At 42.5% G+C, this 27008-nt stretch overlaps 2 protein-coding genes across 2 annotated transcripts; both read right to left on the bottom strand.

The window, feature by feature from the left end:
* Nucleotides 1-211: 211 nt before the first annotated feature.
* Nucleotides 212-5087, bottom strand: LOC107150698 (keratin, type I cuticular Ha3-I-like). The gene is given in 9 exon segments (XM_048791649.1): nucleotides 212-761; nucleotides 949-1169; nucleotides 1331-1456; nucleotides 1549-1710; nucleotides 2945-3101; nucleotides 3640-3724; nucleotides 4669-4726; nucleotides 4728-4796; nucleotides 4798-5087. Coding segments are annotated over 9 exon segments (1215 nt in total). The 5' UTR covers nucleotides 5017-5087; the 3' UTR covers nucleotides 212-643.
* A 13551-nt stretch (nucleotides 5088-18638) lies between these two features.
* Nucleotides 18639-23925, bottom strand: LOC107150600 (keratin, type I cuticular Ha3-I). Its single transcript, XM_015495738.2, has 7 exons — nucleotides 23530-23925; nucleotides 22029-22111; nucleotides 21462-21618; nucleotides 20447-20608; nucleotides 20229-20354; nucleotides 19847-20067; nucleotides 18639-19056 (listed from the first exon to the last, which is right to left on the bottom strand). Exons 1-7 carry the CDS (start codon nucleotides 23875-23877, stop codon nucleotides 18954-18956), a joined length of 1200 nt encoding a protein of 399 aa, XP_015351224.1. The 5' UTR covers nucleotides 23878-23925; the 3' UTR covers nucleotides 18639-18953.
* Nucleotides 23926-27008: the final 3083 nt, after the last annotated feature.

The following is a 27008-nucleotide window of genomic DNA, read 5'->3' as shown; positions in this document are numbered from 1 at the left end:
TGCTCAGTGGTTAAGTGCCAGTGGGTTCAATCCAGGTTAAAAAAAAGGGGGGGGGATTGACAGGTGATGTCCAGTGGGGACTTTCCCTTTGAAGGAAATCACAGACCATGTATCAAGTTGAATACTTTCATCTAATGGAAAAACACTGGGTACTCTTTATAGATAAAAGGCAGCCAATTTTGGAATTTATGAATGAAACATACAACTATAATTTCCGTGCCAGAATAAGTTTATTAGGAGGATTAACAAAGGATTTTTATTACATCGCCAAAATCCAAAAGTGTGACAAAGAAGATTAAGTCCAGTTATGTTCTGTTGCACAAGCAGCCCAGCAGCTGTACCACACTTAATATCATCATTTTCAAATTGCATTTAGATAAGTTTTGCCGACACATAACATGTCGCGCAAATGTGTCATTGTGACAGTAGTTATTACTTGATCCTGTTGTAGATCTCTGTGTGTGACTCAAAAGACAGGCTCTGCACTGTCCTGTGCTGGAGACTCAGACCAGGAGACGCAGTGGAAAGTCAGAGCTGAGCTCAAGGAGCTGCTGTGATAAAGGGTTTCTCCTTTGTCTGGTGTGGTCATTGTTGGAGTTGAGATGTGACTGAAGTCCTTGTCCTCCTCCTGGCAGTGGGGCCTCTAGCGCCCAAAATTGCTGCAAGGCCCACACCGAGATCGTGTGACACAGGGATTGGAGACACAGGGCCCAATGGGCTTGTCGCACGCGTTGGTTGTGGCACAGGGATTACAGGGAAGTCTGGTGACATAAAAATCATTGGAACAAATTAGAATAAAATGGGCTAAAGGAATAAGACACTAAAAGCATTTTGAGTCACAATGTCACCCTACAGCATGAAATGATAAGCCATTTCCATCAGGAAGACGCTTCACCGCCACGGCAACCTCACATGTCCCAAAGAAAGGATCAGTAGCCCTGCACTCACTTGCAGTCCTCGCTGTCCAGCAGGCCCCGGTACGTGTTGATCTCACACTCCAGCCGGGCCCGGATGTCCAGCAGCACCTGGTACTCCTGGTTCTGACGCTCCAGGTCAGCCCGGATCTCGGCCAGCTGGGACTCCACGTTGGTGATCATGCCCTGCACCTGGGACAGCTGGGAGCTGTAGCGGGCCTCGCTCTCTGTCAGCGTGTTTTCCAGAGAGTTCCTCTGTGGTGGGGGAGAGAATAAAGGGAGTGTCAGGAGCTGCTCCTTCAAAACTGCTTCCAAAGAAGTCACCAGCTTCCAGGGCTAAGGAGAGTGTGTGGCCCACAGGTGAGTCTGCCTGCCCGACTTCACACTGCTCACCAGCTGGTCTGAACAATACACACCAGGTTGTGCTGGGCCTGCAGCTCGATCTCCAGGGCGTTGACCGTGCGTCTCAGCTCGATGATCTCCGCCTGGTAGGACTGAAGCTGCTCTGAGCTGGACACCACCTGCTTGTTCAGCTCCTCAGTCTGAAACACCCAAGGGGAGGAGACAGGATCAGACCCTGCCCTAAGGGCCCTGGGGCCTTGGGTCCTGAGTGGTCAGGTGCTCAGATACCCACCTGGGTGGTGAACCACTCCTCCACTTCCCTGCGGTTGGTCTCCACCAGGGCCTCGTACTGACACCTGGTCTCATTGAGCACGCGGTTCAGGTCCACGGTGGGGGCAGCGTCCACCTCCACGTTGAGGCGGTCTCCAAGCTGGCAGCGCAGGGTGTTGACTTCCTGATGGAGGGAGGGGATAATAATTTTAAATATCACGAAGGATCTTGGTCTGTCCTTGAATAAATGCAATTTAACTTCTAATCATTCTTAAGTTTACAACCAGTTCCGCTCCCTCTGACCTCGCTGACCAGCTCCTACATTCAGTGACTGATCTGTGTGTGTGTTCCACTTCACAAAGGGCCTTCAGGCCCAGGACCTCCTGCCCTTTAGATTTATTGTACCACCTCTTTTTTAGAGAAGTGTGGCCATTTGGTCTCAGAGCTGAGACATGGTTGACCATGATTTAAGTTCTGATCCCTGGAAGCCCATATTGCTATAATATCTCAGAGTATCTTAAGTCTGATTCCTAAGCATGGGCAATAAAAAGACAAAGTCTAGCTAAAGATAAAATAAAGAATGCTTACTTCAAAATCTGCCATCTGAGAATAGAACGGACTTGGTGATTTGCTGATTTCTACCAGTGTTAGAATATGCTGAAGAAAATCAATATCTGTTCACTCCACTGCTAATCTCTTCACAGAGCTTGGTACTCGGGTTTAGATGGATATCAGGTAGATTTGAATTGTGTGTCGTCTCTACCACTCACAATACAACTCTAGAAGCTTCTGGAATCTTCCATTTCTTCAAGAACTACCTCTGGAACTCTAACAGGCTTAGCATAATGTCTGGTAGAAAATAAGCTCTCAACTAATATTAACAGTCCCCATGAACATTGTTCTGGGATTTAAGGTTTGCAAATGTCTGTTCGGTGTGCAAGTGACTAGCCAGTGATGGGGAGCATTTTATCCCATGTTTCTTCCAAGCAACGCTGAATAGCAAAAAGGGCTCTGGAAAGGAATGAGGACAGTTGCATTTGGTTTCTGGCTCAGCTCTCTCAGCTTGGTGGCCCTAGGCCATCCTGCCCTCTCCAGTTACAAAATGGACAGTTACAAAATGACTGCAGCTTGTGGCCTGACTTGGGCACAGAAGAGGTCCTGTGGCTGCATATCGCTGACCTGTCCTCATGGTGGAGCTGGCCAACTTCCTTCATCCTCGTTTCCGCCCCTGGCAGAGAAATCCTAATCTCCTGTCTCAGATTTTTACATTATTCATTCTCTACAAAGAAATCCCTTTTTGTTGGGAGAATAGTTTCTTGAGCTAATAGAACCTCAACCCACAGCTTCTCCCACAGCCCGAGGCGGTTGGACACAAGCCCTGGCCAGCCGGATCCTGACAGTGCTTTAGGGAACGTCACCTGCTCGTGGTTCTGCTTGAGGCAGAGCAGCTCCTCCTTCAGGGACTCCACCTGGGCCTCCAGGTCAGACTTGCACAGGGTCAGCTCGTCCAGGATCCTGCGCAGGCCGTTGATGTCCGACTCCACCAGCTGCCGCAGGGACAGCTCCGTCTCGTACCTGTGACCAGAGGAGGATCAGGGACAGGCTGGGCAGGAATACACCTGGCCTTGACTTTGCTTTGATTTTGGTTGGTCAGAAAACTAGAAATTAGGTTTAGTGGTTCTTAAAACCATCCTGGTCATTTAGGTTTTCAGTACCTAGCAGTAGGTCCTGGAGAAAAATTCACCGGCAATTATTTTGTTAAGGAACCCGTAGACTTAGGAGGACAAAATCCCATGAACTGTGAGGTTTCCAAGGGAGATACATTTCCCACATTCTCATGAGTTCTGCGCTCAGCAGGATGTCGAAGGACCATGCTATCTACACTGGCGAACCCTGTGATTGGGGATTACTCTCTAGAGAGGAGAAAGAGGAAGAGGAAGGGGTTGGAGGCCAGGAAGAGGGATCTCCAAGGTCTAGTGAGAAAGATCTCTGTGGATGGTGGGGAAACATCTGGAGAACAGCTTGGTCAATGTGTGTCAGTGTGGTCAACAGGTTAAGGGAGCAGAGAGAGGAAAGAGCAGAAAAATAAGCAAAACCCAACTTGCCCACTCACTTGGTTCGGAAGTCATCCGAGGCCAGCTTGGCATTATCAATCTCCACCACCATCCTGGCATTCTCAGACTTGCTGCACAGGATCTGGAAGCACCAAAACATTCTCAAATAAGCAAGGGCTTGGTTATTTTTGCCAATGGCAATCTCGACTAATTCACTCCATGGGAGGATCAAAATAAGAAGTCATAATGTATCTTATATAACACTATGAAGTGCTATTGGTGTACAATAGGTGCTCAATAAATATTTTAGAAACTATATTTGAAAAAAAATTGAAATACACAAAGAAAATATCAGCAAGTTATCTTCCTTTTTTTCCTTTCCTGATAAGCAATACTGAAAAGCTGATAACAATTCATATTTATTAAAATGTGAATCCTGCCCTCAAGATACTTTCAACTGAGAAGGGAAGATAAATATATAAATTAGGAGCTACAAGGGGCTGTACCAGGGAGTCTGCCATGCTCTCCTGGCCATCGAAATGACTTGGTACCATTTCCTCCTATATCATTTCCAATCTTTCTGGGTTTAACCAACCATTTTTTACCCCTTCACTGAACACTGGACACCAGTAGGATCCCAGAGACATCCAGGTCAGGACAATGGAGTCGGGATAATTCAGTGTCCAGAAGAGGGAGATAACCAGAGATCAGAGCAGCCCAATGCCCACTTGAGGGAGAGAGAAAAATGACCTAATCCATTTGCTTAGTTTTCTTCTCCAGCTCAGTTCTTTTCTTTCACCTCGGGGTAATAATTCTGGAGCTTGGAAATACATGGAAGCATTCAGAGACAGCTTTAAATAACAGCTTCTTTATCTGAAGTGCTACTATTTTCACCTAAACTAACTCTACACCAATATTCAGACCTAATAGGCCCAAGTCTAAAAGTAGATGAGTCCCCAAGACACAAAATAAAGGCCAGTCGTCAACCTTCCCATCGACCCAGGAATTCCTATGGTTTCTGAATTGCAGCTAGGATGTTCTTCTTCCAACAACCTCCTGCTAAGAACACGATGGTGCCGCCCGTCACCTCTGCTGGAGCTCCTCGATGGTCCGGAAGTAGGACTGGTAGCTGGGGCACACCAACGGGGTCCTGCTGCTGGTTCCGCTCCTGGATGAGGGCCTCCAGCTCCGCGTTCTCCCTCTCCAGCTGGCGCAGCCTTCTCCAGGTAGCTGGCCAGCCGGTCGTTCAGGAACTGCATGGTCTCCTTCTCGCTGCCGTTGAAGGAGCCCTCACAGAACCAGTTGCAGTTGCCCACGTTGGCGGGGATGTTGCAGGCCCCGGGCAGGGTGCAGCCATGGCAGCTGTGGGGCACGCAGGGCCGGGAGGAGCAGCTGCTGCGGCAGCTCACGTTGGACAGGCAGCAGTTGTAAGGCATGGTGCTGGGAGGGTGCGAGGTGTCCGGTTGAAGACAGAATGCAAGTCGTGCAAGCCACAGCGCTGTGGGTCTCCTTCCCCAGATGGGCCTTTATACCCTCACTGTGGAGGGTGTGGACGTGTAAGGCAGCCCTTTTTTCTTTGTGCTCATTTGGTGATCGTCAAAGCCCTTCCCTTCTGCTTGTTATGTGTTTCCTCAGAAGAGTCCCTCACCTCATAAAAGACTTTACTTGGGCTTCTCCCTAAGTCAGGACTCTCCACCATGCCGTGCGTCATGAAGTAAGAGCTTCGTGGTGTGGCTTCAAAGAACTGGACTCATGAAAGCCCTGGCCTTCATTAGTTGGGTGTGGCGGGTCCAGGGACAGGATTGCTGCTCTATCACCTGGCGTGAGGGCCCTGACTCCTGGGCAAGATTCTGGCTCTCCTTGAAGAAATGCAAAAGCATAGGTACTGCCTGTGTATCTTTTGCTAGTTCAAATTTCCAAGTGCTAAATTCATGGTTCTCAAAAAAAAGGAGTGGATGTTTTATAGAACAGTTAAAACAGCCGAGGTCCTCACAGCCCTGCTTCCTGATAATAATAATAATAATAATAATAATAGCCCTGCTTCCTGTGATAATGTCTAGCAACCAAATCACAGGCATCTACCAGGATCGGACTTTATCCCAGGCAGTGTACTGGACACCGTGCAGAATGTGGTCAGACAGGGCTTGCACTTCCCAAGAACCTGCACAGGCTGCTACTGGACACTTTTCACAAACACTATCTTGTCACTCCTCATCCCAACCCTTCAAGGCAAATGATGATATCATTCCCATTTTACAGATGGCAAACCAAGGCACAGAGGGTAGGGGATGGTAAGTTGTGAAGCAGGAATTCCAGCATGGCTCTCTGCTCGTTCCACTGCGTCACGCTGCTGAGAACCCCGTGGCCTACCTCCTTCCCTACCTCCATCAGGCAAGTCATCCTTCCCTCCTCTCTGAACTCCAGGATTTTACCCTGAACATAACATTGTCCTGATCTGTGTGCTGATCTCTCCCTGTTGGAGCCCCCCCCCGAAGGCAAGGGTGGGGTCTAAACATCTTTGAGTCCCGGCCACACTGTGGACATTGTTGAGCGGAAGGAGGTGACGAGAGAGTGGTTTTCATACTGGGGAGAGCAAGCACCACCAGGATTGGAGGTTCAAGGGCTGGATTTGTGCTGGGACATGGAAGCTACTAAGAAGTAGAGAGGAGAAAAGTAGGAGCCAGGTGGGGTGAGGAGGATGGTGTTGTCCACAGTGATGGGGCAGGAAAGCCCAAGGCATGGTTGAGGGACTCCAGTGAGTCCAGGTGGCTGGGAGGGAAGAACTGGGAAGGGAAGTGGTGGGAAATAAGGATGTCTAGGGAGGTCATGGCCATAGGTAGAGGACCTCAGGGGCAAAACTAAGAGGCTCAGACCTCCGTGGTAGCAGGACAGCTGATGTAAGTTTTTGAGCCCACGTGTGATGTGACAGAAGCTGTTTGAGGAACTGTTTCTGCAGATATTCATCAGTTTCAGAAACATGAAGGAAAGGCTGGGGGCACAGAGGCCAGCAAGGAGGCTATTACAACAGGCCCAGCAAGCAGCAATAGGGGCCAAAGGGAGTCAGAGTTCTAGAGTTCATGATGGGGGAACAACGACAGATAAGACTTTAGTACAGGTGGGAGAGTTGGAGAAATGAGTCAGGGGACAATACAACGAGAAGCGTGGCGAGGAGCTGAGGGCCCAACTTTGGGGAATTCCAAAGAAATGGAGAAAGAGTGAGAGCCAGTGAGGAGAACGAGCGCAGGCATCACAGAGGGCCAGGGAGGAGAACTCCCAAGAAGAGGTGATGTCAGAGCTGCCACATGCAGCTCAGGGGCCACACGAGATCAGGACCATGGAGAGGGTCTGGGCTGCATGGGCCAGCAAGTTGTCAAGACCCTCCCAGGGTCACAAGGGTTTGCCTGCTGCATACAGCACCTATGTTCTTAAAGTAATGCCCACACTGAACCCTGGTAAACTGAGATTTGAGCCATGTAGTGTTGAAGTGTTCATCCCTTAGAGAAGTTCGTCATCACTTGGAGAAGTTCTTCCATCATCCATTAGTACAGCTGATCATAAAGCTTGTGAGCTTTGGTCTCAGCAATCAGACTTTCATGCAATAATTGGAGTGTGCTTGAAACAGTTTAGAGTTGCTGAGCTTGTTTGAACTTGATGATTCATAATAGTTTGGAATTTAGGAACAATCATCCAAGAAGCATAAGCAATCTGAACTGGCCATGCATATGACCACTTCTGTTTTGTTGTAGGACATAAGATGAGCCTTCTTTGATATCTTAAAGAAAGACAATGAAGAAAAAAAAATCTAACCTGGGGAAGCATTCATCGCCCAGGAAGGGGAGGGGCCACTCACTGTCTTCAAAGTGGAGGACAACACAGAGCTCAGCAATGGACATTCCCCAACAGATCCAAGGCACTCAGCTACAGCTAAAAATTAAAAATGTTTTGCATTTTTTATTTTGTTTTATTTTTATCCTTTGCATGTTGCACTGACCTCTCTCCTTCCCTTCCACTTCCTAATGTAAATCCCAAATGCCAAAAATGTCAAAAGAGAGAAGGAAAGCCTCGGAACAAGGAGCACATAGAGATCTTAATGAGCTCTCATTCATGGCCCCCTAATTTTACAAATGGGGAAGCTGAGTCTCAGAATGAAGAAACTACTTGCTTAGGATCATATAATTAGAACCCAAATCTGCTCATCACCACTGCATTCCCTATCTCATCTCCTCCATGGAGATATTATTTTCAAAACCAATCTGACCTCCCATTATCTAGGAGAAGAAATTGAAGATGATAAAGAAGAAGTAAAACAGGAAAATGAAGCCTTGTTAGCCATTGGTCAGTGCTGTTGAAGAAGAATTAAAAATACATGGGAATAACAATAGAATTCACCAATACCGAAGATCCTTCTTGTCTCTCTCATTTCAATTGTCATCTCTAAGCTGATGTTATGATTATACCCCAACAATTTTTGTAGTAATTTAGGTACAGTTATATCCCATCAGATATAGAATTATACGCTGTCAGTTTGGAGAAACTTAGAACAACAGTGAGTCAAACAATAGTGACCCCACTCGATAGCAATACATTTACTCCAAAAAGGATACACAAATATAGTCATAACACTTTTTAAAAAAATAAGAACAATTGAGAGATTAAAAAGAACCACACTAGGGGGCTGGGGTGGTGGCTCAGTGGTAGAGTGCTTGCCTAGCATGTGTGAGGCACTGAGTTCAGTTCTCAGCACTGCATATAAATAAATAAAAATCAAGTTCTAAAAAAAGAACCACACTATAATGATGATACTGGCTGGTTTGAAATGTTAGGAATATGAGTGTGTTTTCTCTTTATTCCTTTCTTTATATTCTTTTATTCTCTTCAATTTTTTTATTAAACTTTTATCTTAATTTTATTTTTTAATTCTAACTTGTTGTATATGACAACAGAATGCATTACAACTCATATTACACATATAGAGCACAATTTTTCACATCTCTGGTTGTATACAAAGTATATTCATTCACTCCATTTGTATCTTCATACATGTACTTAGGGTAATGATGTCCATCTCATTCCCCATCCTTTACACCCCTTGCCCACTCCCTTACTCTCCCTCCTCTTTGCTCTATCTAGAGTTCGTCTATTCCTCCCATGCTTCCCCTCCCAACCCCACTATGAATCAGCCTCCTTATATCAGAGAAAACATTCAGCATTTGTTTTTTGGGGATGGCTAACTTCACTTAGCATTACATTCTCCAACTCCATCCATTTACCTACAAATTTTTTAAAAAAAAAAAAATGTATTCCTTCTGCACAAGAAAACAAAATAAAATGTGCATTAAAATTCCAGAAGGACATTCTTATAGTTCTTTTAAAATGAGTTGTAAAAATTAGCCAAGTCGGGTTTCTATTCCAGTATAAGCACTGAACAGCACTTAAGCTGGTTATTCTGGAAATGAAGCTGTGTGATTGGCGTTCACACCCTTGTCATAACTGCTGACTTTGCCAAGTCCAAAGGTGAACTGTGAGGAAGTAATAAAAAGAAACCAAACTGCCTATAGCTCCTGAATGGACTGGTGTGGGGTCAGGAAAACCAAAGAGGAAAAATCCTGAGATAAATCCTCTGCCGGGTGCCTATCAGTTCCCAGTCCAAGGAGATGAGTATTGGGTTCACCTCACACTGAGCTACATACTTGCCATGAAACAGTTCATAAAGGACATTGAACTTTCTTTTCTGGAAACAGTTTCCAAGTTTGATGAAGGCTAGACTCTTAGCACGTTAGCACTGCCAAAGACCTGATGGGTCATTTCATCATTTTACCCAGCTCTCATTTTACAAATAGGGTGACTGTGACCCAAATGGGAAAATGACTTACCCAAGCTCACACAGAGAGTTTGTGGAGGAGCCCAAATTGGAAAATAATAAATCAAAGAATTAAGGGACAGGAAACAAAGCTTTTAGTCCTTATGAGAGAGTTAGAACTGAGACAAATAAGAAATCCAATTCTCTCAAAAGACAGCACCCTTAAAAGTTGGACTAGAAAAATTAGGTATGTCCATTGTTATAAGAAGATTGTTTTTAACAAGCTGAACTATCTCTTACTGGATTCTAAATTTAAAATAGTAATTCTCCTTTGAGGTAGTTAAACTAAGCAGTAACCTGTGTATCACCAATGTTTGGAATGGAATTTATAGTACACATATGAAGAATCTCCACAATGATAAATTAACCAAACACCCAAGGAAATAATTTACAAGGAGCAAGGAAAAGAAGACAAATGAAGCAGTAGATTAAAGCCAATAATATTAAATAACTATGTTTAAAGACAAAATAAGAAATCAAAACCATAAAAAGTTTCCACTCTTCCAAAAGAAGTCATAATTTAAAAAAAAAAATCAAACAATTTATAGAAATGAAAAATAAGACTTAAAGTATAAATTTTAAAAGTAGGTCTCCTGCAGCTTCAAAAAATCCAGTTTTGTTTGACATCAATGATATTCTTCACCTGTTGAATTTTTTCTTGGCTTCTACTGAATTAACAGAGTTGTAATTAGACCGAAGTCCTACCCTCTATAATCCTATTGGATATTTTTATAAAACTCAATAACTTTCCCACTGATTAAGTCACAGCAATTATCATATGTGTTTTAGCAAATTAATTTTGTTAGTATTTGTTCAATAGAGCTTTACAACATCCTTTGACACAGATCTAGGAGTTGTTGTTTTTTTTTTCTTTTTTCCTCAAGTGAAAAATTCACTTTTATAAAACAGAATAGACCTCCTGAGGATTGATGTTCATTCTGTCAGTTTTCTAAAAGAATATGTAGAATATACATTTCTGCTTCATGTCTCATCATTCCCGTTACTTTTATATCTTTAATCACTTTTTATGTATCAAATTATTGTTAACTTTAATAATTGACATATTTCTTATTAAGTACTGCTATCTCTGTTAGAATTGTATTTATTAAAGCCAACTCTGGTAAGGATCTTAATAATAAAATTTTTTTTATTTTCTAAAAATTTAATAAAATAAATTTGAAAACTCAGCTGATAAATTAAAAATCAAATTAGAGAAAGATGAAAAGAGAATAAGTGAGGTGGAATTGATAGGTAAGGAAAGTTCACAAGAATGTAGCACAGAGATATTTAAAGATAGAAAACAGGGAAGAGAAAATAAGAGACAAGATGTGATGAACCCAAGCCTGTTTAAAGGAATCCAATAAATAGTGGTGTTAATAGCTCCAGGAGGGCTGGGGATGTAGCTCAAGTGGTAGCGCGCTCGCCAGGCATGCGTGCAGCCCGGGTTCGATCCTCAGCACCACATACAAACAAAGATGTTGTGTCCGNTGTTTGTATATGGTGCTGAGGTTCGAACCCGGGCCGCACGCATGCCAGGCGAGCGCGCTACCGCTTGAGCCACATCCCCAGCCCTTATTTCCTGATTTTAATACTTACTAAAAAGTACATTCAACACAAGTGCCAATAAAATTAATGGAGGAAAATATTTTTTTTCAATAAATAATGTTTGAATAACTGGACTTCCACATGCAAAAGAATAAGTCTTTGCTCTCTCCTTACACCAGAGACAAAAAAAATATTTCAAAATGATACAAAACCTAAATTACTAGATGAAACTATAAAACTATGGGGAAACATGGGTGTAAATCCTCATGATCTTGGGTTAGGCCATGGTTTCCTAGATATGACACCAAAAGCACAAGTGTTAAAGGTTAAAAAAAAAAAAAAAAAGATTGAACTTAGGGGCTGGGGTTGTGGTTCAGTGGTAGAGTGCTCACCTAGCATGCATGGGGCACTGGGTTCGATCCTCAGCACCACATAAAAATAAAATAAAGATATTGTGTCCTCCTAAAACTAAAAAATAAATTTAAAAAACAAAGATTAAACTTCAAAATTAAAACTTTTGCACTACAGAACTTTCTTTTCATCAAGAAAGTGAAAAATTAACCTATGAGAGAAAATATTTGTAAATCTTATAAGCAACAGAATATATAAAGAACTCCTACAGCTCAATAGTAAGAGATAATAAGCCAAGTTTTTTAAAATGGGCAAAGAATCTGAGTGGACATTTCTCCAAAGAAGATATATGCAATGACCTATAAACTCATGAAGAGAAGCTCAACATCAGTAATCATGAAGGAATTACAAGCCAAACCCACAATGAGACACTACTTCACATGCACTAGAATAACCATAATTTTTTATAAAGAATGAAAAAACACAAGTGTTTGTGAGGATGTGCAGAAATTGGAACCCTCATATATAATCATTAACAATGTCCAAATGGTGCAACAACAAGATGATTGTTACTCAAAATTTTAACCATGAAGTTGTAATATATCCTAGCAACTTTACTCCTAGGTATGTACCCAAAATAACTGCAAATATATATCAATTCTAGAAATTGAACACAAAGGTTTATAGCAGCATTATTCTAATAACCAATGAACCAACCCACATAATCCAGTGACCATATTCAGGTTACAGGTTGTAAACCTGGAAACATTAAGCTATGTAAAAGAAGCAAATCAGGGCTGGAGATTTAACTCAATGTTAAGAGAAGTTGCCTAGTATGTGGTGAGATCCTATTTTCAATTCACAGCACTGAAAAAAAAAAGTGAGTCAAAGAATCCCACATATCATGATTCCATTCATATGAGATATTCATAATAAGTAAATCTATGGAGATACGGGTTTCCCAGGCCTCAGAATTGACAGATGAAAGGGAAGTGACTATTAACAGGTACAAAGTTTGTTTTTGGAATGACAAAATGCTCTAAACTTATAGTTATGCTGATAACTACAAACATATTTTAAACCATTTAATTTTGTCTTTTATATGGGTAGATTTATGGTATATGAATCATATATGGCATATTAATTATATATCAGTGAAGCCAATGTATAATTTTTTAAAAGGAATTCAGAAGGAGAAAAATGGAGACAATAAGACTGAAGTTATTCACAAAACATAAAGACTGAGAATTTCCCACACTATTGAAATGCATGAATCATTTCAAGAAGCATGCAAGTCCTAAATAAAAAAAAAATTAAACCTGCTTTTGACATTATGTAGGGGAAAACACCATGTTAAATAGAACAAGACAATCTTAGAAGCAAAGAGGGGGGAAAAAAGAAAAAGTATTACCACCAATGGAAACACAGTTAGGTTGATGACCTGCTTTCAACATGAATAACAAAATCCAAAAGATAATGGTACAGTGTCTTCACAATGCTGAAGAAAAACAGCTGTTAACCTAGAATACTTTTATATGATTATTAACATATATTTTTAATGGGTTTCACTGTGACATTTCCACATGTGCATACATTATGATTCAATCATGTCCACCCTCTCTTTTACCACTTCCTCTCCCCACCTCCAAACCCCTAGCCCCTACCCTAGTCGTTCTTCCATGGTTTAAATTATGAAGGGAAGTTAAGTTTTATAAAAAATGTTTTCTCATCTATTGGATGATCAGTGACTATTTTATATTTGAGTCTATGTATATACTATATTACATTTCTTGATTTGAATATGTCAATCCACCCTTCCATCCCTGGAAGGTAGCCAGCTTGGTCACAATGTATAATCTTTTTAATGTGCTGTCGAGTTTGGTTTGCAAGTATTTTATTGAGTATTTTTGCATCTGTGTTCATCAAGGATATTGGTCTATATCTGTTTTCTTTTTTGTTGTACTTATTGGATTTTGGTAGCAGAGTAATACCAGCATCATAGAATGAGTCTGAAAGACATTCTTTCCTTTCTGTTTTATGGATTAGCTTAAGGTTCACTGGCATTTTTTTTTTCTTTAAAAGTCCTGGTAAAATTCAGCATCGACTCTGTCTAGTCATGGACTTTGCGTTATTGCTAGACTTTTTATTACTTCTTCAATCCCATTGTGTGTTATTGATCTATTTGAATATTTTATATCCTCTTGGTTCAATTTTGGTAGATCATATGATAGATCCACATATTTGACCATTCCTTCTATATTTTCCAACTTATCAGCATAAAGCTTTTCAAAATATTTCCCAATAATCCTAAGTATTTCAGTGATATCTATTGCATTATCCCCTTTGTGTGTCTAATTGTATTAATTTGGTTCTTCTCTCTCTTGATTAGTTTGACTGAGAGTTTGTTAATTTTGTTTATCTTTTCAAAGAACCAATTCTGTTTCATTGACCCATTGTATTGTGCTTTTAGTCTCTGTTTTAGTTACTTCTGCCCAAGTCTTTGTTATTTATTTCCTTCTATTGATTTGGAGTTTTGTTTGTTCTTGTTTTTCTAAGACCTTGAGATGTATCATTAGGTTATTTATTTGAGATCTCTCTGTCTTGTTTTTGTTTTCTTAGTTTTCCTTTATTGGTGCATTATAATTATACATAATAGTGGGATTCATTATGCCATATTCTTACATACACATAAATTGATCAATCACTGTTTTTTTTTTAATATTGGCACTCAACTCTGTAAGTTCCCTCTTTAGTATGACTTTCACTGTATCCCACAGGTTCTGGTACATTGCGTTTCCATTTTTATTTGATTCTAGATTTTTTAAAAAATTTATCCTTTGATTTCTTTGGTAATGGAAATTGGACCCGAGGACACTCTATTGCTGAGCTATATCCCAGTTCTTTTCAATTTTTTGTTTTGAGACAGGAGCTCACTAAGTTGCTGAGGATCCTGCTAAGTTGCCAAGGCTGTCCTTGAACTTTTGATCCTCCTGCCTCAGCCTCCCAAGTCACTGGGGTTGCAGGGGAGCAGCACTGTGCGCGGCCCCTTTTAGCTTCTCTAGTGACCCACTGTTCATTTTAAAGTGCATTGTTCAATCTACTTGTGCTCATACAATCCCTGAGGTTATTGTTGCTGCTTCTAGTTTCATTCCATTATAATCTGATAAGATGCATAGATTTATTTCAATGGATTAAGATCTGCTTTATGGTCTAATGTATGATCCATTTTTGGAAAAATCAATCTGGAAGCCCATACCAACTAAACCATCATTTAAGAGTGACCATTAACAAAAGACATTTTCAGACAATAACAGAGAATTCATCACTTATATATTCTATAAGAACTATCAAAGAATGTATTTTTGTAAACAGGAAATAGAAACCAGAAAGAAGGGAGAAAGTGCCAGAAGCATTTTTTTAAAATAAATAAACTGATGCACATTCAGGTGCTTCTAAACAATGACAATGACCAAATTTTGGAGAATAAAGCAAGGTAGAAGTTAAATTAAAGAACACAAATACAAACTTTCGTGGACCTTGTTTTATATGAAAGAAAAGAAAGGTAAGTTAAAATTAGATAGTATTAAGTCAAATGTGCACTTTTAAAAGTTAAGAATAAACATTAAACTGGGGCTAGATGTTGGGAAATGAAGAAACAATAAGCAAAGAAGAATCTTACTTAAGAGAAAGCACAAAATAAGATTTCAAAAATTAATTCCAAAATGTCAATAATAAAATAGACTAAGCCCTATTTTTCCTCATCAGACATCAGGAGCCCTGACCACCCTACTCACAAAGGCTCCATCCCCTACCCCTCTCTGTCCTTTCTCTGATTTATTTCTTTTTAACAAACACCACCTAACATGGTCCTGATGGTTGCCCCTGTTTGTTGTCTGTCTTCCTCCACTTCAAAGTAAACTCCTAGAGATTTGGTCTTTATTTTGTTCACTGGTCTGTCCAGCAGGCACAAACATAAGTACTCAAACATTGTTGAGTTAAATTAAATCTACAGGGAAGAAAACTGAACAACCAATTTAAAAAACATTTTTAATACATAATTGTGGAGAGCCTTGATTTGAATCATGGTCTTTCTGACTCTCTCGTGGCTGTGTTTGCACTGGGAACTTCCTGTGCAAAGGTACAGGTCAAAATGGCCCAGTTGCTATGGTGACACTGGCCAGGGGAAGCCTAGTGCAAAGGTGCACAGCTATATCAGTCAAGACCTTAAGCTCAGGCACCAGCTCCCAGAGATAGAAAATTCTGAGCATAACAAGATAACCCTAATGTATTGCCAGTCCTGAGTCCTTCAGATTGCCTGTTTTGCCAAAACTTTCCCACAAATAACATTTTGATGACAAAACCTATATAATAAACATGCTAAGCTAGCTCTGGCTCAGTCAAACCCCAACGGAGCTTGGTTGCCCACCTGGCCCCAGCTTTCTCTCTCTACGTGTGTCTGTTTGTCTTTTCTTCATCCCCCATCACCCCTCACTGGTTTCTGAATTAATGACCATGCTGGTCACAGCACATAATGTCCCTAGAAATAAGAAAACTGCAAACTGGAGCAACAAGATACCTTTGTACTCACATTTCATTGGCAATATCTACTAAGTCTGATGACACTCCTCTAGTTTAAAGATATTAAAATCTCCCAGAGGGCCATTAAAATTTTATATTGCTAGTCCCATTCTCAGAGTTTTGGGTTTGTAGGTCTAGGAGAACAGCATTTCTAAGAGGTTCCCAAGGAATCACACTTTGAGAATCACTGCTCCAGAAAAACATTCACATGGGCCCACAAGGACATATTGGCAAGGATGTTCTTTTTTTATTTTTTAAAATAGAAAATGATCCACCAGCAATGGAATGGATAAAAACTTGGCTAGTTTTCCTTATGGAATACTTCACAACTAATGTAAGTGAAAAGAACATCATGAATCACAATAAATAAATCTCAGAGACTTTATGTTGAATGGGGAAAGTTAATGGCAATATTTATACTATTTATATTTTCTAACTTAAAGTGCTAAGTTGGAAAACATACCAAAAAAATGTTTTGCTTGAAGAATGATATTCCACCCAATCTAGGGAAAACCTCTTGGAAGACAGGGGGAAAAAGGAATGGATATAGTCAGGGTTTTATCTCAATCCATAACAACACCTTTCTTTTTAAAAATATCAAAGAGATGATGTAACTATGTACAAGGTTAAGATGGCTTCAATCTTGGTTATCAACTTATAGGTGTCTTTTTAGATTTTTTACTTTTACATATTTGAAATTTTTCATAATTAACCATTTAATATAAGAACTGGGCATGGTGGCGCACACGTGTAATCCCAGCAGATAAAGAGTTTGAGGCAGAAGGATCCCAAGTTCAAAGCTAGCCTCAGCAACTTAGTGAGGACCCTAAGCAACTTAGTGAGACTCTATCTCAAAATAAAAATTTTTTAAAACATCTGAATATGTGGCTCAGGGGTTGAGTGCCCCTGGGTTCAAGCCCCAGTACAATAATAAAATAAAAAACAGTAAGAAAATAGCAGCCCTGCCTGTTACACTAGGTGCCAATTATAGTTCATAACCATGTCACAGTGCACTTTAGAGCCAATATACTCTCGCCCAAAGTGTGAGCAGAGTAGTAACACTAAACCCTACTCAGATATCTCAGAAACTAAACTGGTTTTGCCCTGAGAAAAACTTTTCTCACTGCTTTCTCTTCTCCACTAAAGAAAACACAGTGCAGAGTAAAGAACTAAGAAGAGTGCCCCTGAACACTCTTATCCCAGCATGAACACCAAGTTTTGTTCAGTACTTTACATACTGAACAATAAATCACCATGTATCTACCATGCTGAGAAATTTGGGCTCTCACTCACAGGCATGGAACAGTGTTCTTGGGAGGCAGTGGACCCTGATAAAGGTGACTGCAAGGTCACTGTCAGTGAACAGGGGTCCCAGCATATAGGAGAAGTGATGGGATAGATTGGACAAGGGTGATTTGCATGAGGTGGCTCTTGGGAATGAAGAAGGCTGGAGTGACCAAACTGGATCTAGGATACCCCGAGCACAGTATGGAGTGTCACCCAGATGATTTTCCAAGAAAGGGCCCGAGGCCCAGCGACATCAACAACAAAGGAACACCAGCATCAAAAGAACTGGAATATGAGAACCCAAGAATTTAAGACTAACATTGCAGCGGCATCATCACAGCACTAGAGGAGACATAACTAGCTTGTTGGTCAGTCTGGGGACAGGGGTAGAATCCTTGGCACCTCCCACAGCATGTCTAGTGATGGGAGCCATTAACCTTGGCAAGACATCAGAAAGCACCAAGAGGAACAAGATACAGCACGTCTGTCACCTTTAGAATTCACAGACACCAGAGAGATAATAATTTAGGGAAGGTGCCAAAATTCAAATTTAGCTCCGGTGGTTAAAAAAAATACAGATTAGCAGATTTAAAAATCTGTTGACAATGACTCAAATATAAAGGATAGGCCTTTCTACTACCATGAGTTATGCAGTGTTTCCCAAGGAGAGTTTCAGCAAGGTTTTTGGTGGGGAAGTGGGGTTCCAGGGGTTGAACTCAGGGGCCCTCAGCCACTGAGCCACATCCCCAGTGCTATTTTGTATTTTATTTAGAGACAGGGTCTCACTGAGTTGCTTAGCACCTCGATTTTGCTGAGTCTGGCTTTGAACTCACGATACTCCTGCCTCAGCCTCCTGAGCCACTGGGATTATAAGTGTGCGCCACCGCACCTGGCTTCCAGCAAGGTTTTGAGACTAATAGTACCATGTATCCTCAGGAAGACGTAAAAACTCTGGGTTTTTGTTTGAAATCAGTTTCCTTCCCTACTAGTCACCTCATACCTAATTGCCAAATGGAGAATGAACTCTGGGTTCAGTCCTATTGCCACTCTTCCTCATCATGTAAGCGAAAAACTGAGTAGCAGAGCTCCTGATGTAAGTGTTCAGTAAATGTTAACTTCAGGCCTCGTCTTGCGGGGTCTTGGGAAAGAAAACATAGAACTTTCCATAAATGTTACACATTGCATTCTACTGAGTAATGTCCCATGACGAATGTTTTTATTGTATTCAGATGAGGCCTCTTGCCTCGGTGTTCCTGCCAGTTGAATGCCATCCTGAGTAGATACTGGCATTCCTTAGGCTCAGTGAATGTTCATGAATCTTGATGAAGACCTTTTAGGACAGGGTGAATCTATAAAGCCCTCTCTGCTTTCAAGAGGCTTTACAAGAAGCACATACAGCGTGAACACACTGAAAAGGATGAATACAAATGAGAATTGTATATGCAACAGGAAAGTTTATTAGGAGATTCGGGAAACTACAGGAAGAGCAGAAGCATCAGAGAGATCCACAATACACCTCCTGTGGCCCCTTCACAGCTCCAAACTCTCAAACCATCAGAACACGGAGAGAAAGGCCCTGGGAGAAGAGGTCCCAGGGGGAGCTCAGGTTGAGAACCCGGTCACAGCGCTGGGCATTTGTTCTCCTTCCAGGCCATGATTCATGGCGATGCTGGGCATGGGGTCAGAGAGGCTGAGGTGGTCCATCGATGGTCTTTCTGTCTTCATGCAATCCTCCTTTTGGCCCCTGGGTATCTAGCAGGGCCCGCAACGGGAGCGTGAAATGCAAGGATTGGTGACACAGGGTCCAATGGGCTTGTCACAGGCATTGGTGGTGGCACAGGGGTTGCAGGGCAGCCTGGGACACAGAATCATTAGATCATCAGCATGAGAAGAGTCATTTTAAAAAGAGAGGGGGCTCAACCCAAAGAGACATAAGAACAAGTAGAATCCACTCCCCAATGTCTTAGGAAGCCAAGCCTTGTTTAGATCACTCCTTCTACAAAGTACAGAGACCGTGGCAGGAAAGAGCACAGAACACTTGAGGTAGAATCCCAGCCTTCACTCCATAGCCCTGGAGACAAGGGAAAGTCACTGCATCCCTGTGAACCTTAGCCTCCCGTCTACAAAATGGGACAAGTGTAAAAAATCCCTCCCCCCCCCAAAATATATATTATGGTTATATAAACACTGTGTTAGTTGACAGTGGTGTGTCTTCTTAGTTACCGAGTCATCTTCCCTTCTGACACTCAAATGTTTATTATGGGATGGTTGTAATGATGCCCTCTGCCTGCTCCAAAGGGTTCTAACAAGGACCAAGAAAGCAATGGATTTGAATGTTTTGGTTAAGTCAGATAGATGGGTGATTGCTAAGCACGGCTTTCTTTTTTGACACAACAAGCCATCCCTGAAGATGTAAAGCATTATTTACCCAGCAGAAGCCAAAGGACGATTTTCACCAGTGGAGAAAATACTCATAACTATTTTTTTTTTAACAGAAAATCATTTCAGCCCAGGTGATGCTAGTAATAAATGCCCTGACTTTCCCACAGCTGGATGTAAAACCCTGGCTTCTACAGATACACTGAAACTTGGTCCTCGGAGTCCTGTTTTATCCTTGAGTAGAATTGTGCCTTCCGGGTACTCACTTGCAGTCCTCGCTGTCCAGCAGGCCCCGGTACGTGTTGATCTCGCACTCCAGCCGGGCCCGGATGTCCAGCAGCACCTGGTACTCCTGGTTCTGACGCTCCAGGTCAGCCCGGATCTCGGCCAGCTGGGACTCCACGTTGGTGATCATGCCCTGCACCTGGGACAGCTGGGAGCTGTAGCGGGCCTCGCTCTCTGTCAGCGTGTTTTTCAGAGAGTTCCTCTGTGGTGGGGGAGAGAATAAAGGGAGTGTCAGGAGCTGCTCCTTCAAAACTGCTTCCAAAGAAGTCACCAGCTTCCAGGGCTAAGGAGAGTGTGTGGCCCACAGGTGAGTCTGCCTGCCCGACTTCACACTGCTCACCAGCAGGTCTGAACAATACACACCAGGTTGTGCTGGGCCTGCAGCTCGATCTCCAGGGCGTTGACCGTGCGCCTCAGCTCGATGATCTCCGCCTGGTAAGACTGAAGCTGCTCTGAGCTGGACACCACCTGCTTGTTCAGCTCCTCAGTCTGAAACACCCAAGGGGAGGAGACAGGATCAGACCCTGCCCTAAGGGCCCTGGGGTCTTGAATCCTGAGTGGTCAGGTGCTCGGATGCCCACCTGGGTGGTGAACCACTCCTCCACTTCCCTGCGGTTGGTTTCCACCAGGGCCTCGTACTGACTCCTGGTCTCATTGAGCACTTGGTTCAGGTCCACGGTGGGGGCAGCGTCCACCTCCACGTTGAGGCGGTCTCCAAGCTGGCAGCGCAGGGTGTTGACTTCCTGATGGAGGAAGAGGAAAGATTGAACTCACAAAATAATGTGTGTAAGTGTGTCCAGTGTGGTGGGACGTGAAATTAGGAAGTGCAAGTCGAAATCTAGTTGATGTAAAACCTAGGTAAGTCACCTCTGGTGACTTCAGCCTCCTCTCATAGTCTCTTTCCTCATCTAGATCAGGAGACTGGTTGATTAAATTATTGCTAATATTTCTTCTGACTCCAGAATTTTTCCATCTCCTTCTGATTTTCCCTTTGCTCTGTGAGCAGCCTGGCATGACAATCGGTTTTGCTACTTAAATGTAGAGAATCCAGGTTTATCTCCTATCCACTTCCTGTCTTCTATTTTCATGTACTGTCTTCTACAGCTTGTCTCCTCCTCATGAAAACAGAATGTTCGAGGCATGCATCTGATTTCCTAATATTGCATTCAACCATGAGATCTCAGTCAACCACCAAGTTCCTTCATTTCTCCCATCTTTCTATCCATTCTTCCATCCATCTATCCATCCATTTAACCAGCTTGGATTCCAGTTATCTAGGTGACACAGAGGATAAGGAAGTGTGCTATCAACTTCCAGTCTTGATATTAATTTAGTACCTGTTTGGAAGATAATAAATCTTATCAAACAGTAGCAAGTATTTTAAAGATCATTGTGTGGGCTTTTGGCCACACATCTGGCCCCCTGGTGATGAGCTGACCACACTCCTTTATGTGAAAGAGATCAACATGTGACTCATTCCACAATAATCCCCCAAGTATGTTTTGAGCCACCAAAAACCTACCTTACCCTTCTCAGGGGTGTCATGGAGTATTGTGTATCTCAGTATTGTGATGTTGGGGGCTGGGACTTTCTTACCTGTTCATGGTTCTGCTTGAGGCTCAGAAGCTCCTCCTTCAGGGACTCCACCTGGGCCTCCAGGTCAGACTTGCACAGGGTCAGCTCATCCAGGATCCTGCGCAGGCCATTGATGTCTGATTCCACCAGCTGCCGCAGGGACCTCTCCGTATCGAACCTGTGCACACAGCCCAAGGTCAAGGAGGAAGACTCTCTTTCTTAAGCTTTACTGCGTTGACCTAGTCAAATTCATTATATCTTGAAATATTTTGAATTTTTAAAAAGTTTTCCAAAAGGAAAAGCACCACTATGCTGGGTAAGGAGACCTACTTCCTCAGTGAGACCCACCAAAGAGATGCTGGTGGGATTGCCTGTGTGTGGGTGCATCTATCATTAACTAACCGTAAAGCACACAATCTTAGCACTAGGTGAAGAGACTTTGGCTTTTAACCTAACTCTAGCTCAGTGCACGAGCCCTCCCAGCATCATCTAGAAGCTTCTGCAGGAACATTCCCAGGACAGGGAGCTCATCACTTTGTAATTCTGCCTGCCTGTCACTACACGGCCGGGGTCATCACTGAGCCTTACTTGGTCCTGAAGTCATCGGCAGCCAGCTTGGCGTTGTCAATGTGCATCACCAGCTTGGCGTTCTCAGACTTGCTGCACAGGATCTGGGGATGGGATTAATTGTGAAATGAGTTATGCTAAGAAAGGAACGTCTTGTTACTTAAAGCAAAAAGCAATTTCTTTCATCCACAGTCCTTCCCAATAGCTTGATGTCCTTTCAGATTTTCAGTTTGGTGATGCTAGGAGGATTCATTCATAGAACTGATCATTTCAAAATTAGAACAATCAAGATGAAATGTCAGGAATTGTACTCTTCTTGGTCTATGTCTGATTTCCTATAGGAACTGAGATAGGTGGGTAGCCAAGGCTCAGGTAGGGCAACCAACCCTCCCAGTTTGCTTAGGACGGAGAAATTTCCTGAAATGTTAAAACCAGACAAGTCCCAGGCAACCAAGACAACTGGGTATACACTATCCTCACACCACCTTGTTCCATCCCCTACTACTTCTCTCCACTCTCCTCTTGTGGGCTTGACCATGCTTTGCATGAAGCTTCTTTCTCTACCTTAAATGCCCTTAGATGCCTCTTCTATCTGGCAAAACCCCTTCCCTCTCTGGCGTCCCCAGGTGGCCCCTTCCTGCATGTGTCTTCTACAGTGGCACTCACTCCTTAGAGCCTTTTATGGTCATTTGTTTCTATACTGCTCTCTCTTATTAGCCCTGAGCTCCTGAAAGAAAGATGCTATCATAGTCATTTATCCCCCACCCCAGCACTGTGCCTGACACATGCCAACTGTGGGTAAATAAACAATGATATTCATATTGCATGACCCTCCTTTGATATTCACTTGGCCAGCACTATGCAAGAGTAGACGGAAAAGTCCTTCCAAGAACCAAATGTTCATGCAATCAGGTATAAACTCCTACTCATCCTTCAAACCCCACTCAGATATTGGTTCCTCTGGGGAGCTCTCTAAGTCCCACCTCCATGTTCTCTCTTTACTTGCACCCTCTTCTGCATTTATGACACTGCATTGTCACTGGTATACATGCCTGCTCTAGAGAGTGGTGTGTGTGTCTCCATATACTAGCAAGGCTTCTGAAGTCAATGGCTCTCTTGCTTTACCAAAGACACTCTTAATACAGTCTTTGAGGACTCACTCAGGAAACCACTAGCTCAAAGTACTGATTCAGATACACATTATAATTCACATTATAATTCTCTGACAAGCAGATTAAATGTCATAATAGAACTAAAAAAAAGCAGATATTTGGGTTTTAGGTTAAAGAAAAAAAACAATGTAAGACGTCTGTGACTAATTTGTAGCCAATGCCTTAACCTAGTCCCATTCATAGTGATTCCAAAATGGATAAGGCTATTTGGTGTCCTATCTAAGCCAGTGGATTCTATGTCTCCATCACTGTCAACATTGGCTGCAAACAGCCTTAGAGTCCCTTGGAAGCCGATATGGGAAATTTGGATAAAGTTCATTAAGTTAGCATTGCAGTGCCCACCCCCTCACCTTCTGCTGGAGCTCCTCGATGGTCCGGAAGTAGGACTGGTAGCTGGAGCACACCAAGGGTTCCTGCTGCTGGTTCCGCTCCTGGATGCGGGCCTCCAGCTCCGCGTTCTCCCTCTCCAGCTGGCGCACCTTCTCCAGGTAGCTGGCCAGCCGGTCGTTCAGGAACTGCATGGTCTCCTTCTCGCTGCCGTTGAAGGAGCCCTCACAGAACCAGTTGCAGTTGCCCACGTTGGCGGGGATGTTGCAGGCCCCAGGCAGGGTGCAGCCATGGCAGCTGTGGGGCACACAGGGCCGGGAGGAGCAGCTGCTGCGGCAGCTCACGTTGGACAGGCAGCAGTTGTAAGGCATGGTGCTGGGAGGGAGCAGAGCTCTGAAAGTCAGTTTCAAAACCTGATTTCTTTTCTCTGGTGTAACTCCTGGTCCTCTCCAGGGCTTTATATACTGTCAGTAGTGGGTGTGGTGACCACATAAAGCATTACCCTCCTTTTTCCTTCTTTACCAATTTTTCCATTTGTTATTTAGCCATCCTGCATGAGTCCTTGACCTCATAAAATGTTTTACTCTGGCTTCTTGCTAAGTCAGGACTCCTCACCAATCATGCTAGTTAGTTAAGTAAGAGCTTCATGGTTTAACTTCAAAGTAACCAACTTTTCCAACAGCAGCACTTATTCATGGGGCATTAAGATAGGGTACATTAACACCGTACCCTGTCCTCCAGTGTTGGGGTCACTTCTGTATCTCTCCCTCCTAAACAAGGAAGGATTTGTGCCTTATCCAGCTCATATTCAGTTAGGACTCTGGGGGAGAGGGGCCACCTAAGGAATCCTCTCTGGAAGCAAGGCTGTTTAGTAGGGAATCCTGGAAGCTCCGATCAGAAAAGACTCACAAGGCCATCCAACTCAGTGTCTCTTGGCCATTACATCCAGGCAGAGGGAGACAACTCTACCTTCTTCCTATAGGGCTGCAGGAGTTTTCCAGGTTCCATTTCTACTACAATCCTTACAAAAATATCAAGAGAACTCACATTTTAGGACCACCTACTATGTAGGTAGCACCATACTATGTGCCTACACACAGAGAGACTCTAATTGGCGGTGGCTTCTGCTTGCTGAGTACCCACTATGTTCAGGAACCTCATACACATTATTTCTTTCAGGCCTCACAAAATTTGGTAAGAATTTGCAGGGCTGCCTCTGATAGGGTGCCCAACTTTCCAGAACTCCTGCATGGGAGAGCCAGGATTCAAATGCAGATCTAATTCCAAAGGCTATGATCTCTCCACCACTTTGTATTATCCGTCCATTCCAATCTTCTCACTATGAGATGCAATAATGTGGAAATTGGTTGAGATCAGTGGAACTCAATCACTACTAGATGAAATATCATCCTAAATTAGAGAGAGCCAAGAAATAACAAGTCTGTTCTTCACTATGAAAGAACCAAGAGTCATTTCTATTCTAACAGAAGTTTGCTAAGCAAGAAATGCACCATACCCTCAAGAAGTTTTCTTTTTAAAGGAAACTTCTGGTTAATCTAATATAGAAATTCCTGAGGCTAGTTAACCAAAAGATGTGATCCTGCAAAGCCACCATATTTTCACAGGTTTAGGTGACATTTCATGACCATCAGTATGTTTTGGCAACATGTTCTTGTCTTATATTCTTCCAGATGGAGCTATGAACTGTAAGAATTTTATATTTAATCAGTGCTCCAAATATGAAGGACGTATTCCTTTTAGAAGCTACATGCTAATTCTTCTTGGGTAGCCATCATTCGGATCACCCATTCTTCAAACGTGCCTATGCATTCTGGGTCACATTCTCTTGGTTATCCTCATGGAATGCAAATCTCCATCTTCTAAGGGTGTATTTATTTTTGGAACCAGCCACATGTCATTTGGGACCAAGCTTAGTGAGTACAGTAAACAACCAAGCCAAGTAGCATCTTTAAAGGGTCAGAAGCAAGTTGTGGCTGTAAAAATAATAATGTGCGTTTTCTTGGGTTATGTGCTTTTATAAAGGATTGAAGCTTTGGAGCAAATATGTGGTCTTCAAAATCAAATGCATTGGAGGTACTGGTGCCCTCCCCAAGGTTAAAAATCCATAATACTCTGCCCCTCCTGCTTGATTCTCTACCTGTAAAATGATCCCTCCATAAGAGGGATGTGGGATGGGTATGTTGGCTTAAAATTGGTGTCAAGTGAGGTGAGATCAAATAACATAAAACATATGGTTGAATTCATTTGTTTTTCTCTATTAATCACCTGTTCTTCTCCCCTTGTTCTCTCTGTCTCAGGACTTATAAGAGAAAAGTCCAGACAATGGAACTTTTTGAAGAATAGGAAAGGGATAGTGTGCTATAGACTAGAAAATATGTCCATGAAGATCTGGATAACCATTGCTATAGCTTCAACCTCCGTCAGAGTAGAATAATCCAGAGATGAGCATCTTTGTATCTTCAGAAGTAGAGAAAACAATTTACAAAACCCAACTATTTCCACATGTGGAGTAGAACTAGCCATAATTGCTACAGAGCAACATGGTAGTTAAGGAATGATGGCTGAGGATATTTAGGTCTATTGAGAAAAGACACAGGTTTCAATTCACTTCCTGGGAATACTTAGAGGCCATTGCTTTTTATCTGTTTCATTTGCTGTGTACTGGGAATTCTCACCTTTACATTGTGATACTATTGTCTCTGGCCAATGACCCTTTAGTAAACATGATGAGCAAATTAATTCCTAACAACCAAAGAGGTTTGACAACCACCCATGTAATTGTGGCAGACGCTGTGGTTGAGGCTTCTGGTCTTAAGATGTGAGCAAACTGCATTTGAGGTTTAAGGATACAATTTATTATGGAAGCCGTGGCTATTTCCATGTCAGAGATCATATGCAGACTCACCACTTGTAGTACTTAACCATAGAGAGGAGTCAGAACAAATCTGCTGATGTCACCCTCCCTGTGACAAGGCTTTAATGTCATGAGAAGTCATCCCGCCTCCTTCCCCAAATCATCTTCCATGATGGCCAGGTCCTGCTGCATTTCGTAGTCATTCACCATGAAAAATGGAAAATATATTCTTTTGGAAACACAAAGTAACATATTGAGCTACTCACAGATGAATTACATGTTAATATCTACAGATGGTAAGGAGAAATAGGAGTGGTATCACAGGGCTCCCAGGAAGCAAGAAACTTGATTTATGTCAAAAAGGGATCTCAGATGGGGATAAGAAAAGCAGTATTGCTGCCCAATATCAATACCAGCCCACTGGGGTGGAACAGCCTCATTATTCATAAGAATAGGATTTAGGGATTTCTCAGGCTGTTTCATAAAGGTTGAGGAAGAAATCATGGTGGTGATCTAGGCTCTATTCAACAGGGCTTCCAATAGAGGACCATCAGGAGAGAAGGTGGAAAACAAGGCAGGTCAGTTGTAAGATGGTGTATTAACCAGTTTTCCATTACTATTACAAAA

The sequence above is a fragment of the Marmota marmota genome, unplaced genomic scaffold (genome assembly GCF_001458135.2).
Source record: "Marmota marmota marmota unplaced genomic scaffold, marMar, whole genome shotgun sequence".
Classification (NCBI taxonomy): Eukaryota; Metazoa; Chordata; class Mammalia; order Rodentia; family Sciuridae; genus Marmota; species Marmota marmota.
Note: the sequence above shows the minus strand (reverse complement) of the source record. Positions and strands in the feature narration are given on the sequence as shown.